Source organism: Ascaphus truei, chromosome 23 (genome assembly GCF_040206685.1).
Source record: "Ascaphus truei isolate aAscTru1 chromosome 23, aAscTru1.hap1, whole genome shotgun sequence".
NCBI lineage: Eukaryota > Metazoa > Chordata > Amphibia > Anura > Ascaphidae > Ascaphus > Ascaphus truei.
The window spans coordinates 5,877,115-5,904,561 of NC_134505.1; the positions used below are offsets into that span (position 1 = coordinate 5,877,115).

General features: G+C 44.9%; 1 protein-coding gene across 1 annotated transcript in view; it reads right to left on the minus strand.

The window, feature by feature from the left end:
• Window positions 1-442: 442 nt before the first annotated feature.
• NGFR (nerve growth factor receptor) overlaps window positions 443-27,447 on the minus strand; it is a 74,959-nt gene continuing 47,954 nt past the window's right edge. Inside the window, exons 4-6 of the mRNA XM_075580345.1 lie at window positions 17,229-17,445; window positions 10,965-11,116; window positions 443-2,163 (exon numbers count right to left, since the gene is read on the minus strand). Of these exons, the coding sequence (XP_075436460.1) occupies window positions 1,871-2,163; window positions 10,965-11,116; window positions 17,229-17,445 (662 nt within the window). The 3' untranslated portion in view covers window positions 443-1,870. The remainder of the gene's footprint in view (window positions 2,164-10,964; window positions 11,117-17,228; window positions 17,446-27,447) is intronic.

Genomic DNA, 27,447 nt, shown 5'->3' on the forward strand with positions numbered 1-27,447 from the left:
CGGTTATAGGAGCAGTTAGGGGAGGAGTTATAGGGAGAGGTTATAGGAGCAGTTATGGGGAGGAGTTGTAGGGAACAAGTTACTCTTTATAACATTATAACGGATGTAGCAGTTTCCCTCTCTCTCACCGTTAACCGCAAGAGATCAGCGTCAGACGCAGGAAACCCCCAACGCCCCCCAAAAAAGGTTTCAAACAGCGGACACGAGAGAAAAGTCGTGTTTTGGGGGGTTAGGCGGGGGGAGGGGGGAAAGGGGGCACAGTGTTCATCAAATATGACTATTACCCAGCTACGTAGGATAAGGCTAGTTCACTAGTATCTGGTCAGCTCGTGAACCCCGTTACCGTCGCTCCTCAAATCCCTGAGGGTCTCGCGGGCTGGAGGTATAAGGTTGCCCACTTATTAACCCCTTCCCTGCCAGAGAGGGGGGGCCCTGCGTGGGGTTGTTTTTTTATGCCGCCCCCCTCCTCTCTGGCAGTCACGGGGTTAACGGTTTGTGGCAGGCGTCGTGGTGACACTCTTTGCGCGCCTGGCAGTGCGCACCGCACACTCTTTGCGCGCCTGGCAGTGCGCACCGCGTGTGACAGCCGCCCGTGCCGCGTCATCTTTTTGTCCCGTCACCTGGGTCGACAATCAAGGCGGTCGGTGTGTGTTGGCGTGACACTCTTCGGGTGGGTGTGTGTGTGTATTCTTTGCGTGACACAACTTGTGCGTGATAGCATTTCTGAGCGTGTGTGTGTGTGACACATCTTCTCTAAATGTGTGGGTTAGTGAGCGCCACATACTGACACAATTGGCGTGTGACAACATTTCTGCGTGTGTAATACAATCTTTTCTTAAGGTGTGTGGGTCAGTAGGGAGCACAGCCTTGACCAGGGAAGCTTGCGCATGCGGGATAGAGCGCGGCCAGCGCCGCCCTAGTGGTGACGGAGTCTTGCCCCCCCCCCCCCCCGGTCATGCTGTATGTGACACCATTTTGGTGTGATAACCTTTGAGTGTGTGTGTGTTAAACCATTTCTCAGTGTGTGACACAATCCAAGTGTCTAAATACAGTGAGGCAGTGACAAATTTATGAGTGTGACACAACTTTTCAGTGTGTGACGCAAGGTCATGGAGTGACATTCTCTTTGAGTGATGTGCGACACAATTTGTGTGTGTGACCTCTGAGTGTGGGTGCGACACCATTTCTGATGGTGTGACACAATTCGGGCGTGAGTGTGACAGCTCATCTTCAGGTGTGTGGGTCAGCGAGTGACATTCTTTGAGTGCGTGGGTGACAGTCTATGTGTGTGACACATGTTTCTGGGGCGCATGCCACTGTCGTTCTAAGTGCGTGTGTGACAACATTCATGAACATGACAACGTGCACAGCCACATTGTGTTACAACACCCCGGTACTATACACAACCTGGGCATTTCATAAAGCAGGCTGTTTAAGGTGGAGGGGGGATCACCTGTTTTTTTGGGGGGTCACCAGCAGAGAGGCCTATAAAAGAACGAGGAACCACAGCAGATATAAGGGTGTGAGAGATCGGGGTGGGGGGGAGGGGATGCACCCCTGAATTCTCAGAGGGCCTCTGAGTTCATGATTCCTTTTCTCAACGTCCTATGGTCCATCACAGTGAGAAGACCCGAAGTCGACGGACACGAGAGCTCCAGACAGAAGAAGATTAAACAACGACAATACTGAAAATAATGCATCAGTGCAGACGGATCGTCCGTTAATACTGGATAACGGGGGAGGTCGGGTGGGGCGGGGGTGGGAGGGGGTTGGAGGTGGAGGGGCAAACTATCCTTCACATCTCGGGTGGGATGCTGCATTGAGTTAAGGGTCAACACGAGCATCTTCCTTCTGCCCCCACTGCTCCCTTTCACACCGGGGAAGTGGCGGTGGAGTCGCTGTACAAACTCTGGGCGATGTCCTCCCGTTGGATTTTACGGAGGGCAGAGTAGAGGCTGTCGGTCGTGGCACTGTCTTTGTTGGACCAGTCGGAGAGTAAAGCCCGCACGGGGAACTCTTCCTTAGTGAAGGAGTCTATGAACTCGTCTTGGTAGCCAAGTTCTCCGGCCAGGCACCTCCAGGTCTGTTCCACCGAGCCGGTCAAAAGCTTCTCCACCTCTTCTTGTTTGTGAGGAGACAGGTTGGTGAAGAGGTCGTTTTTACCTGGGGAGGGAAGGAAGGACAACGGGGGGGTCACTTGCTGCAGTTAATACTCCATCTTGGGTATTGCCATGAGACGTAACATCTCCGGTTGACTCCCCAAATCACAATCTGACTCGGTAGAAGACAAGGGAACGCGTCGGCGCTCATGGGAGGTGGGAAGAATCCTGTATTACCCCAACAGATCACGAAGAAAGAAGTGGACATCCGGGCACACGGACTCAATCAACAGGCGATTTATTCAGCACAACGTCCAACGTTTCGACCGACACGTAGTCTTTGTCAACTTGAGGGCTCGCTTTGACAAAGGCTGCGCGGCAGTCGAAACGTGGGACGTTTTGCTGAAAAAATCACCTGCTGATTGTCAGTGTGCCAGGATGTCCACTTCCCTTTTCCCCCCATTCATAGCAACACAATTGAAGAGACGTAGGATGAGGACAACTCAACATCCATTTAAGGCCCAAATTCCCGTCAACAAAGTGAAGAGCAGATCCGATCTCATATCACGGATCGCTACTAAACGCTAAACTCCTAGTTATATTAAAACAGGTATTATCACCCCCCAAAAAGCAACCAAAGCGAAAAGTAAGACGCCGAGAGCGTTATAAATACCCCATATATCATCACCCAATACAAAGGTATTGTACTGCTGGCTGTGCATTTTCAAGACGTTGGGGTTTACCATCACGTTTTAAGTTATGGTGGGTGAAAAAGGCAACAAGAATGTTACACTATATGGTGGAGGTTTCTTGTTGCCTTTTTTCACCCACCATAACTTAAAACACATATATATATATATATATATATATATATATATATCAACTGGAAATATTACTGTGTGCTCATTTGCATGTCTTAGACAGGTCTGCAACACTGCTTTTCACCATTATCACCCAGCATACAGTGCTTCCACTGCAGCAAGGGATTCTGGGAAAAGACAAGCACACAATGTGTCACCTTTTGCTATATATCTTGTGAGAGCCACAACATATCTCTCAGTAGATGGGACAGTAGGCAGGTCTAGCGTGAGCTACATGGTGTAGAAATGGTCGTAACACACCTCAGTACTCTCTATTCTTCTCATTCATACCAGAGACCGGGCAAGGTGCTAGGTCACTGGCGATAGAGCTGGCCACCGTAACGAAACGGTGCTAAAGCCATTTAAACTAGTATCTAGAAGTGGACCACACTGTACATGGTGTAATGTCTCCCAAGAGACAAGCGCCAGTCCTGTTATTAGGGTTATTATCAACGTGTGAAAATCCCGATGCAGAACGTTCTTGCTAAACCTCACTGCTGTTACAGAACACGTCCTAATGGTAATAGAGGGTTTAAACAAACCCTGTAATTAGATATTGGCTAATTACATTAGGACTTGTTCTGTAACGTCAATGTGGTTTAGCAAGGACATTCTGCATAGGGATTATCACGCTTTGATAAAAACCCTAGGGCTGACATTATTACCGATGTGGACACTAATAATGTGTATTTACTAACCATAGTTATATAATAATGTTACACTAATAATGTGTATTTACTAACACTGGCTATATAATAATGTTACACTAATAATGTGTATTTACTAACACTGGCTATATAATAATATTACACTAATAATGTGTATTTACTAACACTGGCTATATAATAATGTTACACTAATAATGTGTATTTACTAACACTGGCTATATAATAATATTACACTAATAATGTGTATTTACTAACACTGGCTATATAATAATATTACACTAATAATGTGTATTTACTAACACTGGCTATATAATAATATTACACTAATAATGTGTATTTACTAATACTGGCTATATAATAATGTTACACTAATAATGTGTATTTACTAACACTGGCTATATAATAATATTACACTAATAATGTGTATTTACTAACACTGGCTATATAATAATGTTACACTAATAATGTGTATTTACTAACACTGGCTATATAATAATATTACACTAATAATGTGTATTTACTAACACTGGCTATATAATAATGTTACACTAACAATGTGTATTTACTAACACTAGTTATATAATAATGTTACACTAATAATGTGTATTTACTAACACTAGTTATATAATAATGTTACACTAATAATGTGTATTTACTAACACTGGCTATATAATAATATTACACTAATAATGTGTATTTACTAACACTGGTTATATAATAATGTTACACTAATAATGTGTATTTACGAACACTAGTTATATAATAATATCACACTAATAATGTGCATTTACTAATAGTAGTTATATAATAATGTTACACTAATAATGTGTATTTACTAACACTGGTTATATAATAATGTTACACTAATAATGTGTATTTACTAACACTGGTTATATAATAATGTTACACTAATAAGGTGTATTTATTAACACTAGTTATATAATAATGTTACACTAATAATGTGTATTTACTAACACTAGTTATATAATAATGTATATTTACTAACACTAGTTATATCATAATTTTACACTAATAATGTGCATTTACTAACATTAGTTATATAATAATATTACACGAATAATGTGTATTTACTAACACTAGTTATATAATAATGTTACACTAATAATGTGTATTTACTAACACTAGTTATATAATAATGTTACACTAATAATGTGTATTTACTAACACTAGTTATATAATAATGTATATTTACTAACACTAGTTATATCATAATTTTACACTAATAATGTGTATTTACTAACACTAGTTATATAATAATATCACACTAATAATGTGTATTTACTAACACTAGATAAATAATATTACACTAATAATGTGTATTTAGTAACACTAGTTATATTGTATTGTATGTCTTTATTTATATAGCGCCATTAGTGTACATAGCGCTTCACAGTAGTAATACATGTGGTAATCAAATAAATAACAGATAATATAAATAACAGAGCATGGGAATAAGTGCTTTAGACATAAAAGTAACATTTCGGAAGAGGAGTCCCTGCCCCAAGGAGCTTACAGTCTAATTGGTAGGTAGGTAGAACGTACAGAGACAGTAGGAGGGAGTTCTGGTAAGTGCGTCTGCAGGGGGCCAAGCTTTATGTATCGTGTTCAGAATATCCACAGTGCTATTCATATGCTTCTTTAAGCAAGTGTGTCTTAAGGTGGGTCTGAAAGGTGGATAGAGAGGGTGCTAGTCGGGTACTGAGGGGAAGGGCATTCCAGAGGTGTGGGGCAGTCAGTGAAAAAGGTTTAAGGCGGGAGAGGGCTTTAGATACAAAGGGGGTAGAAAGAAGACATCCTTGAGAAGAACGCAAGAGTCTGGATGGTGCATACCGAGAAATTAGGGATATAATAATATTATTATATAATATAATTATATAATAATATTACACTAATAATGTGTATTTACTAACACTGGTTATATAATAATGTTACACTAATAATGTGTATTTACTAACACTAGTTATATAATAATGTTACACTAATAATGTATTGTATTGTGTCTTTATTTATATAGCGCCATAAATATACATAGCGCTTCACAGTAGTAATACATGTGGTAATCAAATAAATAACAGATAATATAAATAACAGGTTATGGGAATAAGTGCTTCAGACACACTGTAAGAATAACATTAAGGAAGAGGAGTCCCTGCTCCGAGGAGCTTACAATCTAATTGGTAGGTAGGGGAACGTATAGAGACAGTAGGAGGGAATTCTAGTAAGTGCTTCTTCAGGGGGCCAAGCTTTATGTATCATGTGTCCATGATTATCCAGTGCTACTCATATGCTTCTTTAAGCAAATGTGTCTTAAGGTGGGTCTTAAAGGTGAATAGAGAGGGTGCTAGTCGGATATTGAGGGGAAGGGCATTCCAGAGGTGCGGGGCAGTCAGTGAGAAAGGTTTAAGGCAGGAGAGGGCTTTAGATACAAAGGGGGTAGAGAGAAGACATCCTTGAGAAGAACGCAAGAGTCTGGATGGTGCATAGCGACAAATTAGGGCTGAGATGTACTGTAAGGAGGGGCAGAAGAGTGTAAAGCTTTAAAAGTGAGGAGAAGAATTGAGTGTGAGATGCGGGATTTGATAGGAAGCCAGGAGAGGGATTTCAGGAGGGGAGATGCTGAGACAGATCTAGGAAAGAGTAGAGTGATTCTGGCAGCAGTGTTTAGGATAGATTGTAGGGGAGACAGGTGAGAGGCAGGAAGGCCGGACAGCAGGAGGTTGCAGTAATCGAGACGGGAGAGAATGAGCGCCTGAGTCAGAGTTTTAGCAGTCGAATAACAGAGGAAATGGCGTATCTTTGTGATATTGCGGAGGAAAAAGCGACAAGTTTTAGAAACGTTTTGAATGTGAGAGGAGAATGTGAGAGAGGAATCTAGTGTGACCCCTAGGCAGCGTGCTTGGGCTACTGGGTGAATGATCGTATTTCCAACAGTGATGTGGAAGGAGGTAGTAGGGCCAGTTTTAGCAGGAAGTATAAGGAGCTCTGTTTTTGCCATGTTAAGTTTCAGTCGGCGGAGGGCCATCCAGGATGATATTCCAGAGAGACATTCAGAAACTTTGGTCTGTATAGCAGATGTAAGGTCAGGGGTTGAAAGGTAAATTTGTGTGTCGTCAGCATAGAGGTGATATTTAAACCCAAAAGATGTGATTAGGTCACCTAGAGAGAGTGTGTACAGAGAAAAGAGAAGAGGTCCCAGGACAGAACCCTGGGGTACCCCCACAGAAAGATCGATAGAGGAGGAGGAGGTGTTAGCAAAAGAGACACTGAAAGTATGATGGGAGAGGTAAGAGGAGATCCAGGATAGAGCTTTGTTCCGAATACCAAGAGTATGGAGAATGTGGAGGAGAAGAGGGTGGTCCACGGTGTCAAATGCTGCAGAGAGGTCGAGTAATATGAGCAGAGTGTAAAGACCTCTGTCTTTGGCAGCATGTAGGTCGTCGGTTATTGTAGTGAGGGCTGTTTCAGTAGAGGGAGCAGTGCGGAAGCCAGATTGTAGAGAGTCTAGAAGAGACTAGGTGTTGAGAAAGTGGAGCAAGCGAGAGAATACAAGACGTTCAAGGAGTTTGGAGGCAAAAGGCAGGAGGGAGACAGGTCGATAGTTAGAAGGACAGGTAGGGTCAAGCTTGCTGTTTTTGAGTAATGGTATAACGGTTGCATGCCTGAAGGAGGATGGAAAAGTACCAGAGTAGAGGGAAGAGTTAAAGATCTGTGTGAGCATAGGGATTATAGAAGGAGCAAGAGGTTTTAGAAGATGGGAAGGAATGGGATCAAAAGGGCAGGTGGTAGAGGGAGAAGAGGAGATCAGCAGTGACACATCCTCCTCCGAGATAGCAGAAAAAGAGTCAAGAAAGGCAGGAGGAGAGTTGGGAAGCGGTGTGGGATGGAAGGAGGAAAGAGATGGGATGTTCTGACGTATGGATTCCACCTTTTCCTTAAAAAAGTCAGCAAAGTCCTGAGGTGAGATGGAGGAAGAAGAGGAGGCAGCTGAGGGTGGTCTGAGTAGAGAGTTAAAGACAGAAAAGAGTCGGTGTGGGTTAGACTTGTGTGTGTTGATTAGTGCAGAAAAGTAGGTTTGTTTAGCCTGAGAGAGGGCAGAGTTGAAACAGGACAGCATAAATTTGTAGTGAAGGAAGTCTGCGAGAGTATGAGACTTCCTCCAGAGGCGTTCAGAGGAACGAGTGGAGGAACGCAGCATGCGTGTGTGGGAGTTTAGCCAGGGTCTGGGGTTAGAAGGGCGAGTGCGGCAGAGAGAAAGCGGGGCATGTAGATCACGAGAGGAGGACAAGGCAGAGTTTGAGTTCCTGACCAGGTTGTCAGGGTCTGTCACAGAGCTGAGAGAGGAGAGGGAGGAGCGTAAAGTGGACTCAAAAGCTGGTAGGTTAATAGAGCGTAGGTTTCTGCAAAAACGAGGGCTAGATGGAGATGGAGAGGGGGAGAAGCGAGTGAGAGAAAATGAGATGAGGTGATGGTCAGAGAGAGGAAAAGGAGAAATGGAAAAATCGGTGAGATAAAAGTTTTTAGTGAAAACCAGGTCTAGGTAGTGGCCATCTTTGTGGGTGCTGGCTGCAGTCCACTGTTGAAGGCCAAAAGAAGAGGTTAGAGAGAGAAAGCGGGAGGCCCAAAGAAGAGAAAGGTCATCAATGTGGTAGTTGAAGTCCCCAAGGAGAAGAACAGGGGAGCCTAAGGAGAGAAAGAAAGAGAGCCAGGATTCAAAGTGAGAGAGAAAGGCAGAAGGGGGATGAGTAGAGGTAGGTGGGCGATAGATGACCGCTACGTGGAAAGGGAGAGGCGAGAAGATCTGGACTGTGTGAACCTCAAAGGAGGGAAAAGCAAGAGAGGGGGGAATAGGAAGGGTTCGGTAACGGCAGAGAGAGGAGAGCAGGAGCCCCACGCCTCCACCCCTGCCATCAGGGCGCGGAGTGTGGGAGACGGAAAGGCCACCATAAGAGAGGGCAGCTTCCAGAGCAGAGTCAGGCTGAGTGAGCCAGGTCTCAGTTATAGCAAAGAGAAGCAGGGAGTGAGAGAGAAAGAAGTCATGCACAGGAGAAAGGGAGAGAGGAGGGAGGGTGGCAGGGGATGGGTATGAGGTTGGAGGGGTTGACACCAGAAGGAGTAGAGGTTGCAATTGGCAGGCGAGGACGAGCGCATGTAGGAATAAGGCAGGGACCAGGATTGGGAGAGATATCCCCAGAAGCAAGGAGGAGAAGCATGGAAAGAAAGAGAATGTGTGAGGATGATTTATAGGGGTGTGTTTTAGTGCAGGGGATATAGCTGTGTGGTGACAGAGGACACAGGTGAGAAAGGAGTTCATGTGAACAGAGACGTGGGGAAGTAAGGAGAGATGGAGATATATGAATAGAGTTAGAGACATAAGGAGGCTGGTGGAAGGAAGTGCAGAATTTGAAAATATGTGAGGTCACAGCAAATATAAAAAGTAAAGGCGGCATCACAGCAATAGTTAAGTGCTGAGATGTGCAGTCTGTGATAGATAATATGCTCCTTTCCAGCATACATCAAATGCAGGAATCAGAAGCAGTAGGTGATGTCCACTGTTCCACTTGTTTTTGAACTTCATCACTACTTTAAACATTTCTACTTATGAGCATGGTTGCTGTGAGTTTGCTTATATACTTTTACAAAGTCACCTGGCTGGCCCAACCAACTTAATTAGCACGTGTGAGGGACGTTAAAGCAAATGGTTTTTCTAAGATGGGTGTTGCCTTGCCCACGTGTGAAAGCTGAATTAAATTAAGACTAGACAGCAGGGAATGCTTTGGAGACAATGTGTATTTACTAACACTAGTTATATAATATTATTACGCTAATAATGTATATTTACTAATACTAGTTATATATTTATATTACACGAATAATTGATACTTACAAACGATAGATATAAATAATATTACACTAATAAATAAACTTATGAACTGTAGTTATAAATAATATTACACTAATAATTGGTACTTACTAAAACTAGTTATACATAGTATTACACTAATAATGTATATTTACTAACACTAGTTACAAATACTATGACACTAATAATTGATACTTCCTAACAATAATTATATCAATAATATGACACTAATAAATAACTTACTAACACTAGATATAAATAATATTACACAAATAACTGATACTTACTAACACTAGTTATAAATAATATGACACTAATAATTGATAGTAACATTTGATATAAATAATATTACAATAATAATTCATACTATCACTAGATATAAATAATATTACACAAATATTTGAGATATATATATATATATAAAAATAATGTGACACTAATAATTGATACATACAAACACTAGTTATACATAATATTACACTAATAATGGATAACAACTAACAATATAAATAATATTACACTAATTATTTATTAGAGAAGATAAAGAGGGACAGAGAAGGACAGGGGTACAGAGTATTAGAGAATATAAAGAGACAGGGGGTACAGAGTATTAGAGAATATAAAGGGACAGGGGTACAGAGTATTAGAGACTTTAAAGGGACAGGGGTACAGAGTATTAGAGACTTTAAAGGGACAGGGGATACAGAGTATTAGAGAAGTTAAAGGGACAGGGGTACTGAGTATTAGAGAAGTTAAAGGGACAGGGGGTACAGAGTATTAGAGAAGTTAAAGGGACAGGGGTACTGAGTATTAGAGACTTTAAAAGGACAGGGGTACTGAGTATTAGAGACTTTGAAGGGACAGGGGTACTGAGTATTAGAGAAGTTAAAGGGACAGGGGTACAGAGTATTAGAGACTTTAAAGGGACAGGGGTACTGAGTATTAGAGACTTTAAAGGGACAGGGGTACTGAGTATTAGAGAAGTTAAAGGGACAGGGGTACAGAGTATTAGAGACTTTAAAGGGGGGGTACAGAGTATTAGAGAAGTTAAAGGGACAGGGGTACAGAGTATTAGAGAAGTTAAAGGGACAGGGGGTACTGAGTATTAGAGACTTTAAAGGGGGGGTACAGAGTATTAGAGAAGTTAAAGGGACAGGGGTACTGAGTATTAGAGAAGTTAAAGGGACAGGGGTACAGAGTATTAGAGACTTTGAAGGGACAGGGGTTCTGAGTATTAGAGAAGTTAAAGGGACAGGGGTACAGAGTATTAGAGAAGTTAAAGGGACAGGGGTACTGAGTATTAGAGAAGTTAAAGGGACAGGGGTACAGTGTATTAGAGAAGTTAAAGGGACAGGGGTACAGAGTATTAGAGACTTTGAAGGGACAGGGGTACTGAGTATTAGAGAAGTTAAAGGGACAGGGGTACAGAGTATTGGCGGGTCCCCCTCCTCCTCACCCTGCGTGTGACCCGCCGGCTGCTCCGCGGTGCTATCGCTGTTGACGGAGATTCCGCTGTCACTGTGCAGTTTCTCACCCTCGGGGGATGGAGTCTGGTTCACCGGGTGACTGTTGTTGCCCCCCTGCTTGTTCTGTTTGCAGCTGTTCCACCTGCAGGGAGGGGAGTGAGGGTCACGGGGGGTCTCTAACAGGCATCTCTCTGCATCACACTCACAGCCTTCTCTTCCTCGCTCACAGACTTCTCTTCCTCACACTCACAGACCTATCTTCCTCACACTCACAGGCCTATCTTCCTCACACTCACAGACTTCTCTTCCTCACACTCACAGACATCTCTTCCTCGCACTCACTGGCTTCTTATCCTCACACTCACAGGCTTCTCTTCCTCACACTCACAGTCTTCTCTTCCTCTCACTCACAGACTTCTCTTCCTCCCACTCACAGACTTCTCTTCCTCCCACTCACAGACTTCTCTTCCTCCCACTCATAGACTTCTCTTCCTCACACTCACAGACCTATCTTCCTCACACTCACAGACTTCTCTTCCTCACATTCACAGACATCTCTTCCTCACACCCACAGACTTCTCTTCCTCGCACTCACAGACTTCTCTTCCCCAGACTCACAGACTTCTCTTCCTCACACTCACAGGCTTCTCTTCCTCACACTCACAGGCTTCTCTTCCTCTCACTCACAGACTTCTCTTCCTCCCACTCACAGACTTCTCTTCCTCCCACTCACAGACTTCTCTTCCTCCCACTCACAGACTTCTCTTCCTCACACTCACAGACTTCTCTTCCTCACACTCACAGACTTCTCTTCCTCACACTCACAGACTTCTCTTCCTCACACTCACTGGCTTCTTATCCTCACTCTCACAGACTTCTCTTCTTCACACTCACAGACTTCTCTTCCTCACACTCACAAATCTCACTTCCTCACACTCACAGACTCCTCTCCCACTCCGTCCACTTCCTAAGTAAAAAGGATCCCCACAAGAAACGAGCTATTAGGCATGTTCAAAAAACAGCAATTAACCCTTTTGGAGGGAGAGCCAAGTCCACAATGTTCTCACAAATAAGGAATGGAGATAACACCAATTCTTCAATTCCTTCCTAAGGTCCACCAAACATTGGTCTCACCACCCGAAAGGCCTATAATACCCGGGAGGAATCTTCATCTGAATACATCAACATGTATTTACAACTAGTGGTGGAAGCTCTGACTTCTTACAGTATGCACAAGAGATAATCGCATGATGTGTCATGGTGTAGGTACATTGTATGGGTTACCTCGGACGTAAGGTCCTTCTACAAAAATATTGACCATAGTTTGAGTTTGGAAGCTGTTGAATGTGGTATTTGGTTTGCCGAAGGGGCCTCTACCCTACACCAACCTTTCTATGAGTTGGTGGGAGCAGCCACACGTGTTGAGGTAAGAATCCCTTTCTGTATAAAAGATACATAGACGATGTCACTATCCCTTGGAAAGGTAACACACTTTTTCTTCCGTTTTTCCTTCTTTAAATTGACTTATCACTATCATCCACATAATATAGATTTTGTATCAATGAGTTGATTAAAGTGGGAACTTCGCCTATGTTTAGATTCATCATTTTCAATCGAAATTTGGAGTTCGTCAGTGAGCAATATCCCCTGAAATATGAGTGTGAGAGATAGATAGAGAGAGATAGAAATAGAGAAAGGGAGAGAGAAAGATAGAGAAATAGAGAGAGAATGATAGAGAGGGAAAGGGAGAGAGAGGGGGATAGGGGGAGGGAGAGTGGTTGGGAGGAAGGAAGAGACAGAGAGAGAGTAAAGGAGGGAGGGGAGAGTGAAGTGTTTGAGAGAGGGAGGGGAGAGTGAGAGAAAAAGAGAGGGTGGAGAGAGAGAAAGAGAGAGGGAGGGGTGAAAGAATGAGAGGGAGAAAGAAAGAAAGAAAGAGGGAAAGAGAAAGAGAGAGAAAGGGAGAGAGAGAGAGGGGGAGTAAGAGAGGGAAAGAGTGAGTTTTGGGGAGTATATACATCTGCCCCATTGGCCTCTCTCTCTCTACAAACCCATATTTTTGGCGGTGGAGATTAGTCTTTGCCCAGTTTTCAACAAAAAGGGTCAATGTTGCCAGTCGTAAAAAGCTGCCAAAGTCTTATTCTGCCATCTTCAGGAACCCCCCCCCCACCCCCGCAGGTAACCCCATTACGGAAGGGCACCCACCGCGGGCCGCCATTTTGAAAACGCGGCATTCCCAAGAGAGACATTTTCAAGATGTCGCCGGACCCGCTTTCCACCGACACACATTTCACAGCGCAGCCCGAGAAACACGAGAGGGTGAGATATCTCCTTGCAATGTACACCACAGAGGTCAACGTACACGACAGAGGTCAATGCAAAGTGGTAACAAACAAGATAATGAACAAGATGTGTCTGCCTCCCGGCTATCTTATTACAACATATAGAAGCAATGTCAAAGAACGTTGAAAGAATTATTTATAAAAACAAAACATCGGACATGTTTTAGATTTGAGGGATTTACAAGTATGTTGCTTCTGGGCTTAAATTTGTTTGTAGAAAGGCAAAGAAAACGTTGGGTAATTTCCTTCACGGGCATTGTTTTATCTTTAAAATAGAATTACAGAAGAGCACGATGTATATCCGGATATTAATAGGAAGCTTGCAAAATGTATACCATCGAAAAATTGTTGTTGCCGGCAGAGTTACTAGTATCCCCTCCTAAAAAAATTCCATATATTCATTGTTTCAGGGTAATATGCCCTTCATGTTTAACAGTGTACACGTCGGTAGGACAGCGAGACGCCTGAAGATACTTGTACAGTAGGGCCCCCCCCCTCATACGGCGGGTTAGGTTCCAGAACCCCTCCCCCCCCCGCCGAAAAAGCGCCGCAAAGCGGAAAAACGCAGCCGTTGTTTTTTCCCCCCCGTCGCTCCTACTCCTGCTCCGTCCCAGAATGCAGCATTCCGGGAAGCAAAGGGGCGGCGAGCCGAGAAGGGATTGGGTCGGGGAACCGAGGAGGAAAGGGGGGAGGGGGGCGCGAGTGTGCGGAGAGAGAGCTTGGGCTGCGCGACGAATGCCAGCGCACCGTATTGGCGGAACGCCGAGAAGCGGGGCGCTACTGTGTTAGAACATATGTGGGTGATTATACATTTAAGGCAGCAAAACGTTAAATCTTATGTTGTTGTTGTTTTTCTTTTTTAATAAATCAGTTCTGTATTAGATAACAGCGACTGTTTTTTTTTAACTCTTTATGCCATTTTTAATGAGTTTTAAAGCACCCTTTGATCTCTATAGCAGCTTTTAGCCTCACTTCCCCAGCAGTGCAAGATCTTGTCAACACTTTCCTGTTGGGGATTCATTTGTTGCCAACGTTCCCAGCAGTTTGAGCTGCAAACTGCAACAATAGACATAATTCGTCATAATATCAGAGATACATTGCAGCTGCTAAGTTACACTGGCTGCTTGAAACTGGAAGGCGGCCATTACGTTAGGCACACAGTCAGGACGGTGACAGACGTATAACAGGAGCGCCAAACGATTGCCAGCTTAGGTAAGAACGCCGAGTTATACACCGTCCCACGCTTTACGCGTTCAAATAAGAAGAAAAAGGGGGGGAAGGGGGTGTAGTATTTATTATTTATTTATTATTATTATTTGTATTTATTATTATTATTTATTTATTATTATTTATTATTTGTATTTATTATTATTATTTAGTATTATTATTTATTTATTATTTGTATTTATTATTATTATTTAGTATTATTATTTATTTATTATTTGTATTTATTATTATTATTTATTTATTATTATTTATTACGGCTTTTTAAAAGAAGACGTGGATACGCGGTATCTCAAACTTTGCTGGTCGGTCTGATTCGAGTTACTGAAGGTCAAAGGGGTCGATTCTATCCCCCCCTTCCCCCCCGTCCCCCGAAAGGAGGATAGGATTCATTATGTATCAGCGGAAGACAGGTGTTGGATTTCCAGCACAAAAAGGTTCGAGACATGTTCACGGGGAGAGATTTCCTCGACGTTTGCCTGTCATCTTCTCCCGTTACTCCGGGGGGGGGGGGGGGCATGTTCTTGTTATGAGGGGGGAGAGACAGTTACTGGGACTGTTTTGGTTTTATATTTCTTGTATTTTTTTATTTTAATGTCGGGATTAAGTTGAGGGTTTGCAGATGTCTCCCCGGGTCAGGCTGCGCACGGGGTTATGTGTCTGAGCGGGGTCATTCCTCGGGAATTCAGCCGTCTGGAACGTAGTTATTTGGGGCTTGTAGAGGATATGGAAATATATATATATATATACTTAGTTAAGCTATGGTGGGTAAAAAAAGTGACAAAAACCCCTCCACAGCAAAGCATATAGCAAATAAATGAGCGCACACACACACACACACACACACACACACACACACACACACACACACACACACACACACACACACACACACACACACACTAGAGGTTACTTGTGTATTTATGTATATATATATATATATATATATATATATATATATATATATATATATATATTTCTCTGTTCCTCTCCCAGGCTTCTAAACCAGACACAGACTTATTTATCTCGGCCCCGGATGTCATTACCCGGCTCCTCTCATCACTAACTTCTCTCTAAGTTGCAGACCCCTCTATGATACAGTACTTTTACATGAAGCATCCCAATAGCCTGCACCCCTGGCTGCTGTCCCGCACCCATAGTCACGCCTACCCACCGTGGTGGCCAAGCACTGTGGTCTGCTGCAGCTGCCCACCATCAAGGCCAGGCACTGCTATCTATGGCACCTATCCACCATCAAGGCCAGGCCCTGCCATCTACTGTACCTATCCACCATCAAGGCCAGGCCCTGCCGTCTACTGCACCTACCCATCATCAAGGCCAGGCACTGCCATCTACTACACATACCCACCATCAAGGCAAGGCACTACCATCTACTACACATACCCACCATCAAGGCCAGGCACTGCCATCTACAGCACTTACCCCATCAAGGCCAGGCACTGCAATGTACTGCACCTACCCACCATCATGGCCAGGCACTGCCATCTACTGCACCTACCCACCATCAAGGCCAGGCACTACCATCTACTGCACCTACCCACCATCAAGGCCAGGCACTGCCATCTATTGCACCTACCCACCATCAAGGCGAGGCACTACCATCTACTGCACCTACCCACCATCAAGGCCAGACCTTGTCATCTACAGCACTTACCCCATCCAGGCCAGGCACTGCCATCTACTGCCACTACCCACCATCAAGGCCAGGCACTGCCATCTACTGCACCTACCCGCCATCAAGGTCAGGCACTGCCATTTACTGCACCTACCCACCATCAAGGCCAGGCACTGCCATCTACTGCCCCTACCCACCATCAAGGCCAGGCACTGCCATCTACTGCCACTACCCACCATCAAGGCCAGGCACTGCCATCTACTGCCACTACCCACCACCAAGGCCAGGCACTGCCATCTACTGCACCTACCCACCATCAAGGCGAGGCACTGCCATCTACTGCACTTACCCACCATCAAGGCCAGGCACTGCCATCTACTGCCACTACCCACCATCAAGGCCAGGCACTGCCATCTACTGCACCTACCCACCATCAAGGTCAGGCACTGCCATCTACTGCACCTACCCACCATCAAGGCCAGGCACTGCCAGCTACTGCCCCTACCCACCATCAAGGCCAGGCACTGCCATCTACTGCCACCACCAAGGCCAGGCACTGCCATCTACTGCACCTACCCACCATCAAGGCGAGGCACTGCCATCTACTGCACTTACCCACCATCAAGGCCAGGCACTGCCATCTACTGCCACTACCCACCATCAAGGCCAGGCACTGCCATCTACTGCACCTACCCACCATCAAGGCCAGGCACTGCCATCTACTGCACCTACCCACCATCAAGGCCAGGCACTGCCATCTACTGCACTTATTCCCTCACCTGCTGTCTCTGCAAGTCTCCCGACATACCAGTTAGAGTGTAAGCTCTGCGGGGCAGGGATTTCCTCTCCTATTGTCTGATCTTACTGTATTATTATCACTCCCTGTATCATCCTTCTTGTGCAGCGCTGAGTACACTGTGGGCGCTATATAAAGCTATCCATCCATCCGCGTTTCCCGACTTCTCTCACTCACTCACAGACTTCTCCTTAGCCACCACTACCAAGACCAGCGACATACAGATAGGCCGTATTGGGTGGGGGGGGGGGGGTCTTACCGTTTGAACACTATGAACGCCACCAGCCCGGCGATCACGGCCGCCAAGATGGAGCAGTAGACGGGGATGAGGTTCTCCGCCGCCCCGCGAGGGCGCACGGGCTCCGAGCTCCCGGGGGCCACGCTGCTGTACCCCTCCCCCGGCTCCGCGCTGCTGGCGGTCGGCACCTCGGAGCTCGTCAGGAACGGGATCACCGAGGACAGGCGAGGGTTGGGATCTAGGCAGAGAGAGAGGGGAGATGTTGAGTCCCATCACTGTCACTTCCTAGTGTTCTAGAGTCTCTTTCAGCTCATACATAGTTACATAGTAGTAGGAGGATATAGTTACATAGTTACATAGTTACATAGTAGTAGGAGGATATAGTTACATAGTTACATAGTTACATAGTAGGAGAAGGATATAGTTACATAGTTACATAGTAGTAGGAGGATATAGTTACATAGTTACATAGTAGTAGGAGGATATAGTTACATAGTTACATAGTTACATAGTAGTAGGAGGATATAGTTACATAGTTACATAGTTACATAGTAGGAGAAGGATATAGTTACATAGTTACATAGTAGTAGGAGGATATAGTTACATAGTTACATAGTAGTAGGAGGATATAGTTACATAGTTACATAGTTACATAGTAGTAGGAGGATATAGTTACATAGTTACATAGTAGTAGGAGGATATAGTTACATAGTTACATAGTTACATTGTAGGAGGATATAGTTACATAGTTATATAGTTATATATTTACATAGTAGATGAGGTGGAAAAAAGACGTACGTCCATCAAGTTCAACCTATGCTAATTTTACACAACAGATACTTTATCCTATATTTGTATTTACTTATTGATCCACAGGAAGCAAACAAAAACCCCAGTGTCACATCATCCAATGATATCTCATAAGGGGATAAATAAATTCCTTCCTGACTCCAAGAATTGGCAATCGGATGACTCCCTGGATCAACATCCTTCCCATGTTACTTATTTGGTATATCCCTGTACACCTTTCCCATCTAAAAAGATGTCCAACCTTTTTTTGAACAAATCTATTGTATCCGCCATCACAGTCTCCATGGGTAATGAATCCCACACTGTAACTGCCCTTACTGTAAAGAACCCTTTCCTTTGTTGCTGGTGAAATTTCCTTTCCTCCAACCTTAAGGGATGCTCCCGAGTCCTTAGTACTGCCCTGTACTGTATACTGTACTGTATAGCTCAGTTCTTATACCTGGAGCTCCTCTGGTTCATATATATATATATCTTGGAGAACTACTCATTTCTGAAAAGACTTAATTGCATTAAGGAGTTAACGGTGTGGGCTCACTTGGGTTGCCCCCTCCCCACCATGTGATATTACATCGTGGTTACCAGGCGTCCAGTGTTGAACCGGACTGTCCTGTATTTGGACACTCTGCCCAGTAAAAAATTAGAGGTAATACTGGACATGCATGTGTATACTGGTATTACCTCTCTGGACATAGTGACCTGACCGGCTGGGGGGGAGGGGGAGGGGGCGCGGAATTTCCCCGAGCAGGGAGAGAGCAGGGCTGGTGGGGGCTGGGCAGCTTCCTCCATCCTGATTGGCTGCTGCTGAGAAATGCAGCTACTCAGGAGGTGGTGTCAGGAGCCTGGGGGTGGGGCCAAGGAGAGGAGGAAACAGCATGGAGTGGTGAGAGGTGAGTGTGGAGAAGCCACCTGGCAAATCTAGTGATGTTGTGTCTATATATATATTATATATATGTGTGTGTGTGTGTCGTTCGTGTATATATATATATATATATATATATAAAAAATATGCATTGAGTTAGAGGTTTATACTCTCTTCAGAGTGCCAAAATCTCACCGACGCCCCGACCCGCACACTCGCCACAGCTTGTGACGTCACATCCGGCAGGACACCTCTCTCGTTCTGGGAGATAGGTGTAGCGGCGTCAGCATGAGACTGCAGGAAACGAGATCTGGGCCCTGCGCGTTTCACTGCATCCGCCTCCTCAGGAGTCTCAGAATCGAAGATGCTCCTGATGAAGCTGACAGAGCGAAATGCGTGGAATCCACACCTGGTTTCCTGCTGCCCCATGCTGACGCCGCTACGCCTATCTCCCAGAACGAGAGCCGTGTCCTGGTGAGAAGATTCTTAGGCTTGCTGTCTATGTTTTCACAAATCTCCAAAATGTGTCTCTGCGTCTCCTCTGCTGAAATCCCTCTCCTGGCTTCCTATCAAATCCTGTAACACTCCTCACTTTTAAAGCTTTACACTCGTCACATCTCAGCCCTAATTTCTCGCTATGCACCATCCCGACTCGCATTCCGCTCAAGGATGTCTTCTTTCTACCCCTTTTGTATCTAAAGCCCTCTCCCGCCTTAAAGCTTTCTCACTGACTGCCCCGCACCTCTGGAATGCCCTTCCCCTCAACACCCGACTAGCACCCTCTCTATCCACCTTTAAGACCCACCTTAAAACACACCTCCTTATCGAAGCATATGAGCAGCTCCGTGGCGAACACTATACACCTCATACAAAAAGCTTGGCCCCCTGCAGACGCACTTACCAGAACTCCCTCCTACTGTCTCTGTACGTTCTTCCTACTAAATAGATTGTAAGCTCTTCGGAGCAGGGACTCCTCTTCCTAAATGTTACTTTTATGTCTGAAGCGTTTATTCCCATTATGTGTTATTTGCATTATTTGTTATTTATTGTATTGTATGTCTTTATTTATATCGCGCCAAAAGTGTACTCAGCGCTTCACAAAGAATACAGTACAGGGAATTATAATAATACAATAAGTGCAGCAAAAATCAGACAATAGGAATTTTTATATTGATATGATTGTCACGTGTATTACTGCTGTGAAGCGCTGTGTACATTAATGGGAGAGGGGGATGTGAGAGAGAAAGGAGGGAGAGGGATGTGAGAGAGAAAGGAGAGGGAGGGGGATGTGAGAGAGAAAGGGGGAGAGGGGGATGTGAGAGAGAAAGGAGGGAGAGGGGGTGTGAGAGAGAAAGGAGGGAGAGGGGGGATGTGTGAGAGAGAAAGGAGGGAGAGTGATGTGAGAGAGAAAGGAGTGAGAGGGGGGGGGTGAGAGAGAAAGGAGGGAGAGGGGGATGTGAGAGAGAAAGGAAGGAGAGGGGGATGTGATTAGAGAAAGGAGGGAGAGGGGGGTGTGAGAGAGAAAGGAGGGAGAGGGTGTGTGTGAGAGAGAAAGGGGGGAGAGGGGGATGTGAGAGAGAAAGGAGGGAGAGGGGGATGTGAGAGAGAAAGGAGGGAGAGGGAGGTGTGAGAGAGAAAGGAGGGAGAGGGGGATGTGAGAGAGAAAGAGGGAGAGGGGGATGTGAGATAGAAAGGAGGGAGAGAGGGTGTGTCAGAGAGAAAGGGGGGAGAGGGGGATGTGAGAGAGAAAGGAGGGAGAGTGGGGTGTGAGAGAGAAAGGATGGAGAGGGGGATGTGAGAGAGAAAGGAGGGAGAGAGGGGGATGTGAGAGAGAAAGGGAGAGAGGGGGGTGTGAGAGAGAAAGGAGGGAGAGGGGGATGTGAGAGAGAAAGGAGGGAGAGGGGATGTGAGAGAGAGAGGAGGGAGGGGGGGGGTGAGAGAGAGGAGGAAGCTGTGATATAGACGTATATATCAGTAAGGTGCCACGGTGGAAGCATTTCAGATAGAAAGGGAAATCGTAAAATCAGAGCTCGGCCTCTGAAGCTGAAGCGTGGGGAGGCTGAGATGTATTTCTTCGCTGAAAGTGTAGTGGATACCTGGTCCAGCCTCCCAGCATAGGTGGCTGGAGGTTGATCCAGCAAAGGGATCAGGATATCAGGGAAGTATATGGGGTTAGGAAACACAGAGCCCTTCCTCAGCTCCTTGTCACCAAACCCCTGCAGAGTATCCCACCCTTAACCCCTGCAGACTATTGCTCTGATAGCCCCCTCCCGCTGCACTGGTCCGGCGGGGGTGCTTCGTAGAACAGGGTTGCCCCTGTTGTGGTATAATTGCCTCCCGGCTGTTTCCTGCCTGCGTTGTGTCACACAATAAGGTCACTGTGAGCTGTGTCAGGAGCGTGAGTCATACAAAGACCGACAATATAATGTGTATCTGTGTGTGTGTCACTATGTATGTGTGTGTGTGTCACTGTGTGTGTGTGTCACTGTGTGTGTGTGTCACTGTGTGTGTGTGTGTCACTGTGTGTCTCTGTGTGCGTGTGCTACTATGTGTGTGTGTCACTCTGTGTGTCAATATTTGTGTGTGCCACTATGTCTTTGTATGTGTGTCACTGTGTCTGTGTGTTCCACTATGTGTCTGTGTGTGCCACTATGTATCTGTGTGTGCCACTATGTGTCTGTGTGTGCCACTATGTGTCTGTGTGTGCCACTATGTGTCTGTGTGTGCCTCTGTGTGTCTGTGTGTGCCACTATGTGTCTGTGTGTGTGCCACTATGTGTCTGTGTGTGCCACTATGTGTCTGTGTGTGCCACTATGTGTCTGTGTGTGTGCCACTATGTGTCTGTGTGTGTTCCACTATGTGTCTGTGTGTGCCACTATGTGTCTGTGTGTGCCACTATGTGTCTGTGTGTGCCACTATGTGTCTGTGTGTGTTCCACTATGTGTCTGTGTGTTCCACTATGTGTCTGTGTGTGCCACTATGTCTTTGTATGTGTGTCACTATGTGTCTGTGTGTTCCACTATGTGTCTGTGTGTGCCACTATGTGTATGTGTGTGCCACTATGTCTTTGTATGTGTGTCACTATGTGTCTGTGTGTGCCACTATGTATCTGTGTGTGCCACTATGTGTCTGTGTGTGCCACTATGTGTCTGTGTGTGCCACTATGTATCTGTGTGTGCCACTATGTGTCTGTGTGTGCCACTATGTGTCTGTGTGTGCCACGATGTCTTTGTATGTGTGTCACTATGTATCTGTGTGTGCCACTATGTGTCTGTGTGTGCCACTATGTATATGTGTGCCACTATGTGTCTGTGTGTGCCACTATGTGTCTGTGTATGCCACTATGTGTCTGTGTGTGCCACTATGTGTCTGTGTGTGCCACTATGTGTCTGTGTGTGCCACTATGTGTCTGTGTGTGTGCCACTATGTGTCTGTGTGTGCCACTATGTGTCTGTGTGTGCCACTATGTATATGTGTGTGCCACTATGTATCTGTGTGTGCCACTATGTCTTTGTATGTGTGTCACTATGTGTCTGTGTGTGCCACTATGTATCTGTGTGTGCCACTATGTGTCTGTGTGTGCCACTATGTGTCTGTGTGTGCCACTATGTATATGTGCGTGCCACTATGTGTCTGTGTGTGCCACTATGTGTCTGTGTGTGCCACTATGTGTCTGTGTGTGCCACTATGTGTCTGTGTGTGCCACTATGTGTCTGTGTGTGTGTGCCACTATGTATCTGTGTGTGCCACTATGTATCTGTGTGTGCCACTATGTGTCTGTGTGTGCCACTCTGTGTCTGTGTGTGTCACTATGTATCTGTGTGTGCCACTATGTGTCTGTGTGTGCCACTATGTGTCTGTGTGTGCCACTATGTCTTTGTATGTGTGCCACTATGTGTCTGTGTGTGCCACTATGTGTCTGTGTGTGCCACTATGTCTTTGTATGTGTGTCACTATGTGTCTGTGTGTGCCACTATGTATCTGTGTGTGCCACTATGTGTCTGTGTGTGCCACTATGTATATGTGTGTGCCACTATGTATATGTGTGTGCCACTATGTGTCTGTGTGTGCCACTATGTGTCTGTGTGTGCCACTATGTGTCTGTGTGTGCCACTATGTGTCTGTGTGTGTGCCACTATGTATCTGTGTGTGCCACTATGTATCTGTGTGTGCCACTATGTGTCTGTGTGTGCCACTATGTGTCTGTGTGTGCCACTATATGTCTGTGTGTGCCACTATGTCTTTGTATGTGTGTCACTATGTGTCTGTGTGTGCCACTATGTATCTGTGTGTGCCACTATGTGTCTGTGTGTGCCACTATGTATATGTGTGTGCCACTATGTGTCTGTGTGTGCCACTATGTGTCTGTGTGTGCCACTATGTATATGTGTGTGCCACTATGTATCTGTGTGTGCCACTATGTCTGTGTGTGCCACTATGTATGTGTGTGCCACTATGTGTCTGTGTGTGCCACTATGTGTCTTTGTGTGTGTCACTATGTATCTGTGTGTGCCACTATGTGCATGTCTGTGTGTGTGTGCCACTATGTGTCTGTGTGTGCCACTATGTGTCTGTGTGTGCCACTATGTGTCTGTGTGTGCCACTATGTATCTGTGTGTGCCACTATGTGCATGTCTGTGTGTGTGTGCCACTATGTGTCTGTGTGTGCCACTATGTGTCTGTGTGTGCCACTATGTGTCTGTGTGTGCCGCTCTGTGTTTGTGTGTGCCACTGTGTCTGTGTGTGCTACTATGTGTCTGTGTGTGCCACTATGTGTCTGTGTGTGCCACTATGTGTCTGTGTGTGCCACTATGTGTCTGTGTGTGCCTCTGTGCCTCTGTGTGTGTGTGTGTGTGTGTGCCACTATGTGTCTGTGTGTGCCACTATGTGTCTGTGTGTGTGCCACTATGTGTCTGTGTGTGCCACTATGTGTCTGTGTGTGCCACTATGTGTCTGTGTGTGTGCCACTATGTCTTTGTATGTGTGTCACTATGTGTGTGTGTGTGTGTGTGTGTGCCACTATGTATCTGTGTGTGCCACTATGTGTCTGTGTGTGCCACTATGTATCTGTGTGTGCCACTATGTGTCTGTGTGTGCCACTATGTGTCTGTGTGTGCCACTATGTGTGTGTGTGTGTGTGTGTGTGCCACTATGTGTCTGTGTGTGCCACTATGTGTCTGTGTGAGCCACTATGTGTGTGTGTGTGCCACTATGTATGTGTGTGTGCCACTACGTGTGTGTGTGTGTGTGTGTGCCACTATGTATATGTGTGTGCCACTATGTGTCTGTGTGTGCCACTATGTGTCTGTGTGTGCCACTATGTGTCTGTGTGTGCCACTATGTGTCTGTGTGTGCCACTATGTGTCTGTGTGTGCCACTATGTATATGTGTGTGCCACTATGTGTCTGTGTGTGCCACTATGTGTGTGTGTGTGTGTGTGTGTGTGCCACTATGTGTCTGTGTGTGCCACTATGTGTCTGTGTGAGCCACTATGTGTGTGTGTGTGCCACTATGTATGTGTGTGTGCCACTATGTGTGTGTGTGTGTGTGTGTGCCACTATGTATATGTGTGTGCCACTATGTGTCTGTGTGTGCCACTATGTGTGTGTGTGTGTGTGTGCCACTATGTGTGTGTGTGTGCCACTATGTGTCTGTGTGTGCCACTATGTGTCTGTGTGTGCCACTATGTATATGTGTGTGCCACTATGTGTCTGTGTGTGCCACTATGTGTGTGTGTGTGTGTGTGTGCCACTATGTGTCTGTGTGTGCCACTATGTGTCTGTGTGAGCCACTATGTGTGTGTGTGTGCCACTATGTATGTGTGTGTGCCACTACGTGTGTGTGTGTGTGTGTGTGCCACTATGTATATGTGTGTGCCACTATGTGTCTGTGTGTGCCACTATGTGTGTGTGTGTGTGTGTGTGCCACTATGTGTCTGTGTGTGCCACTATGTGTCTGTGTGAGCCACTATGTGTGTGTGTGCCACTATGTATGTGTGTGTGCCACTACGTGTGTGTGTGACTATGTGTCTGTGTGTGTCACTCTGTGAGTGTGTGTCGATACACACATAAACACACATACACACACACAAACTGTGTGTGTGTGTCTCTCTCTGTGTGTCACTATGTGTGTGTGTGTCTGTATGTGTGTCACACTATTACCCCATTTCACCCCTCCCTATAACTCCTCCTATTACCCCATATACCCCCTCCCTATAACTCCTCCTATTACCCCATATAACCTCTCCCTATAACTCCTCCTATTACCCCATATACCCCCTCCCTATAACTCCGCCTATTGCCCCATATAACCTCTCCCTATAACTCCTCCTATTACCCCATATAACCTCTCCCTATAACTCCTCCAATTACCCCATATACCCCCTCCCTATAACTCCTCCTATTACCCCATATAACCTCTCCCTATAACTCCTCCAATTACCCCATATAACCCCTCCCTATAACTCCGCCTATTGCCCCATATAACCGCTCCCTATAACTCCCCCTATTGCCCCATATAACCACTTCCTATAACTCCTCCTATTACCCCATATACCCCCTCCCTATAACTCCGCCTATTGCCCCATATAACCTCTCCCTATAACTCCTCCTATTACCCCATATAACCTCTCCCTATAACTCCTCCTATTACCCCATATACCCCCTCCCTATAACTCCTCCTATTACCCCATATAACCTCTCCCTATAACTCCTCCTATTACCCCATATACCCCCTCCCTATAACTCCGCCTATTGCCCCATATAACCTCTCCCTATAACTCCTCCTATTACCCCATATAACCTCTCCCTATAACTCCTCCTATTACCCCATATACCCCCTCCCTATAACTCCTCCTATTACCCCATATAACCTCTCCCTATAACTCCTCCAATTACCCCATATAACCCCTCCCTATAACTCCGCCTATTGCCCCATATAACCGCTCCCTATAACTCCCCCTATTGCCCCATATAACCACTTCCTATAACTCCTCCTATTACCCCATATAACCTCTCCCTATAACACCCCCTATTGCCCCTACAACCTCTCCCTATACCTCCCCCGTTTGCCCGTATAACCTCTCCCCCATATTCACGGCGGTCCCTGGGTTAGCACGCACACTGCGGCTAATCCCTTAACCCTTCCCGCCCCCTGGCCGGCGCTCCGCTCCTGCCGCAGTAACTCTCGCTCCCTTGTAGGAACGCCGTGTCCCGGCTCTCCCTCACGTTATATTTCCTGGCACGTCGGGACAACCAACTCACCCAAGAAACATAAAGCAGCGGCCAACATTTCTGGGGAGGAATTAATGACTTTTCCACAACTTAAGAGCCGTTTCGAGTTTTAATATGTGTTTCAGCTACTGCGAATCCTATAATAACATATATACTGCGATCCCTATAATAACATATATACTGCGATCCCTATAATAACCTATATACTGCGATCCCTATAATAACCTATATACTGCGAATCCTATAATAACATATATACTGCGATCCCTATAATAACATATATACTGCCATCCCTATAATAACATATATACTGCGATCCCTATAATAACATATATACTGCGATCCCTATAATAACCTATATACTGCGATCCTTATAATAACCTATATACTGCGATCCCTATAATAACATATATACTGCGATCCCTATAATAACCTATATACTGCGATCCCTATAATAACATATATACTGCGATCCCTATAATAACATATATACTGCGATCCCTATAATAACCTATATACTGCGATCCCTATAATAACATATATACTGCCATCCCTATAATAACCTATATACTGCGAATCCTATAATAACCTATATACTGCGAATCCTATAATAACATATATACTGCGATCCCTATAATAACATATATACTGCCATCCCTATAATAACCTATATACTGCGAATCCTATAATAACCTATATACTGCGAATCCTATAATAACATATATACTGCGAATCCTATAATAACATATATACTGCGATCCCTATAATAACATATATACTGCCATCCCTATAATAACCTATATACTGCGAATCCTATAATAACCTATATACTGCGAATCCTATAATAACATATATACTGCGATCCCTATAATAACATATATACTGCCATCCCTATAATAACCTATATACTGCGAATCCTATAATAACCTATATACTGCGAATCCTATAATAACATATATACTGCGAATCCTATAATAACATATATACTGCGATCCCTATAATAACATATATACTGCGATCCCTATAATAACCTATATACTGCGATCCCTATAATAACATATATACTGCGATTCCTATAATAACATATATACTGCGATTCCTATAATAACATATATACTGCGATCCCTATAATAACATATATACTGCCATCCCTATAATAACCTATATACTGCGAATCCTATAATAACCTATATACTGCGAATCCTATAATAACATATATACTGCGAATCCTATAATAACATATATACTGCGATCCCTATAATAACATATATACTGCGATCCCTATAATAACCTATATACTGCGATCCTTATAATAACCTATATACTGCGATCCCTATAA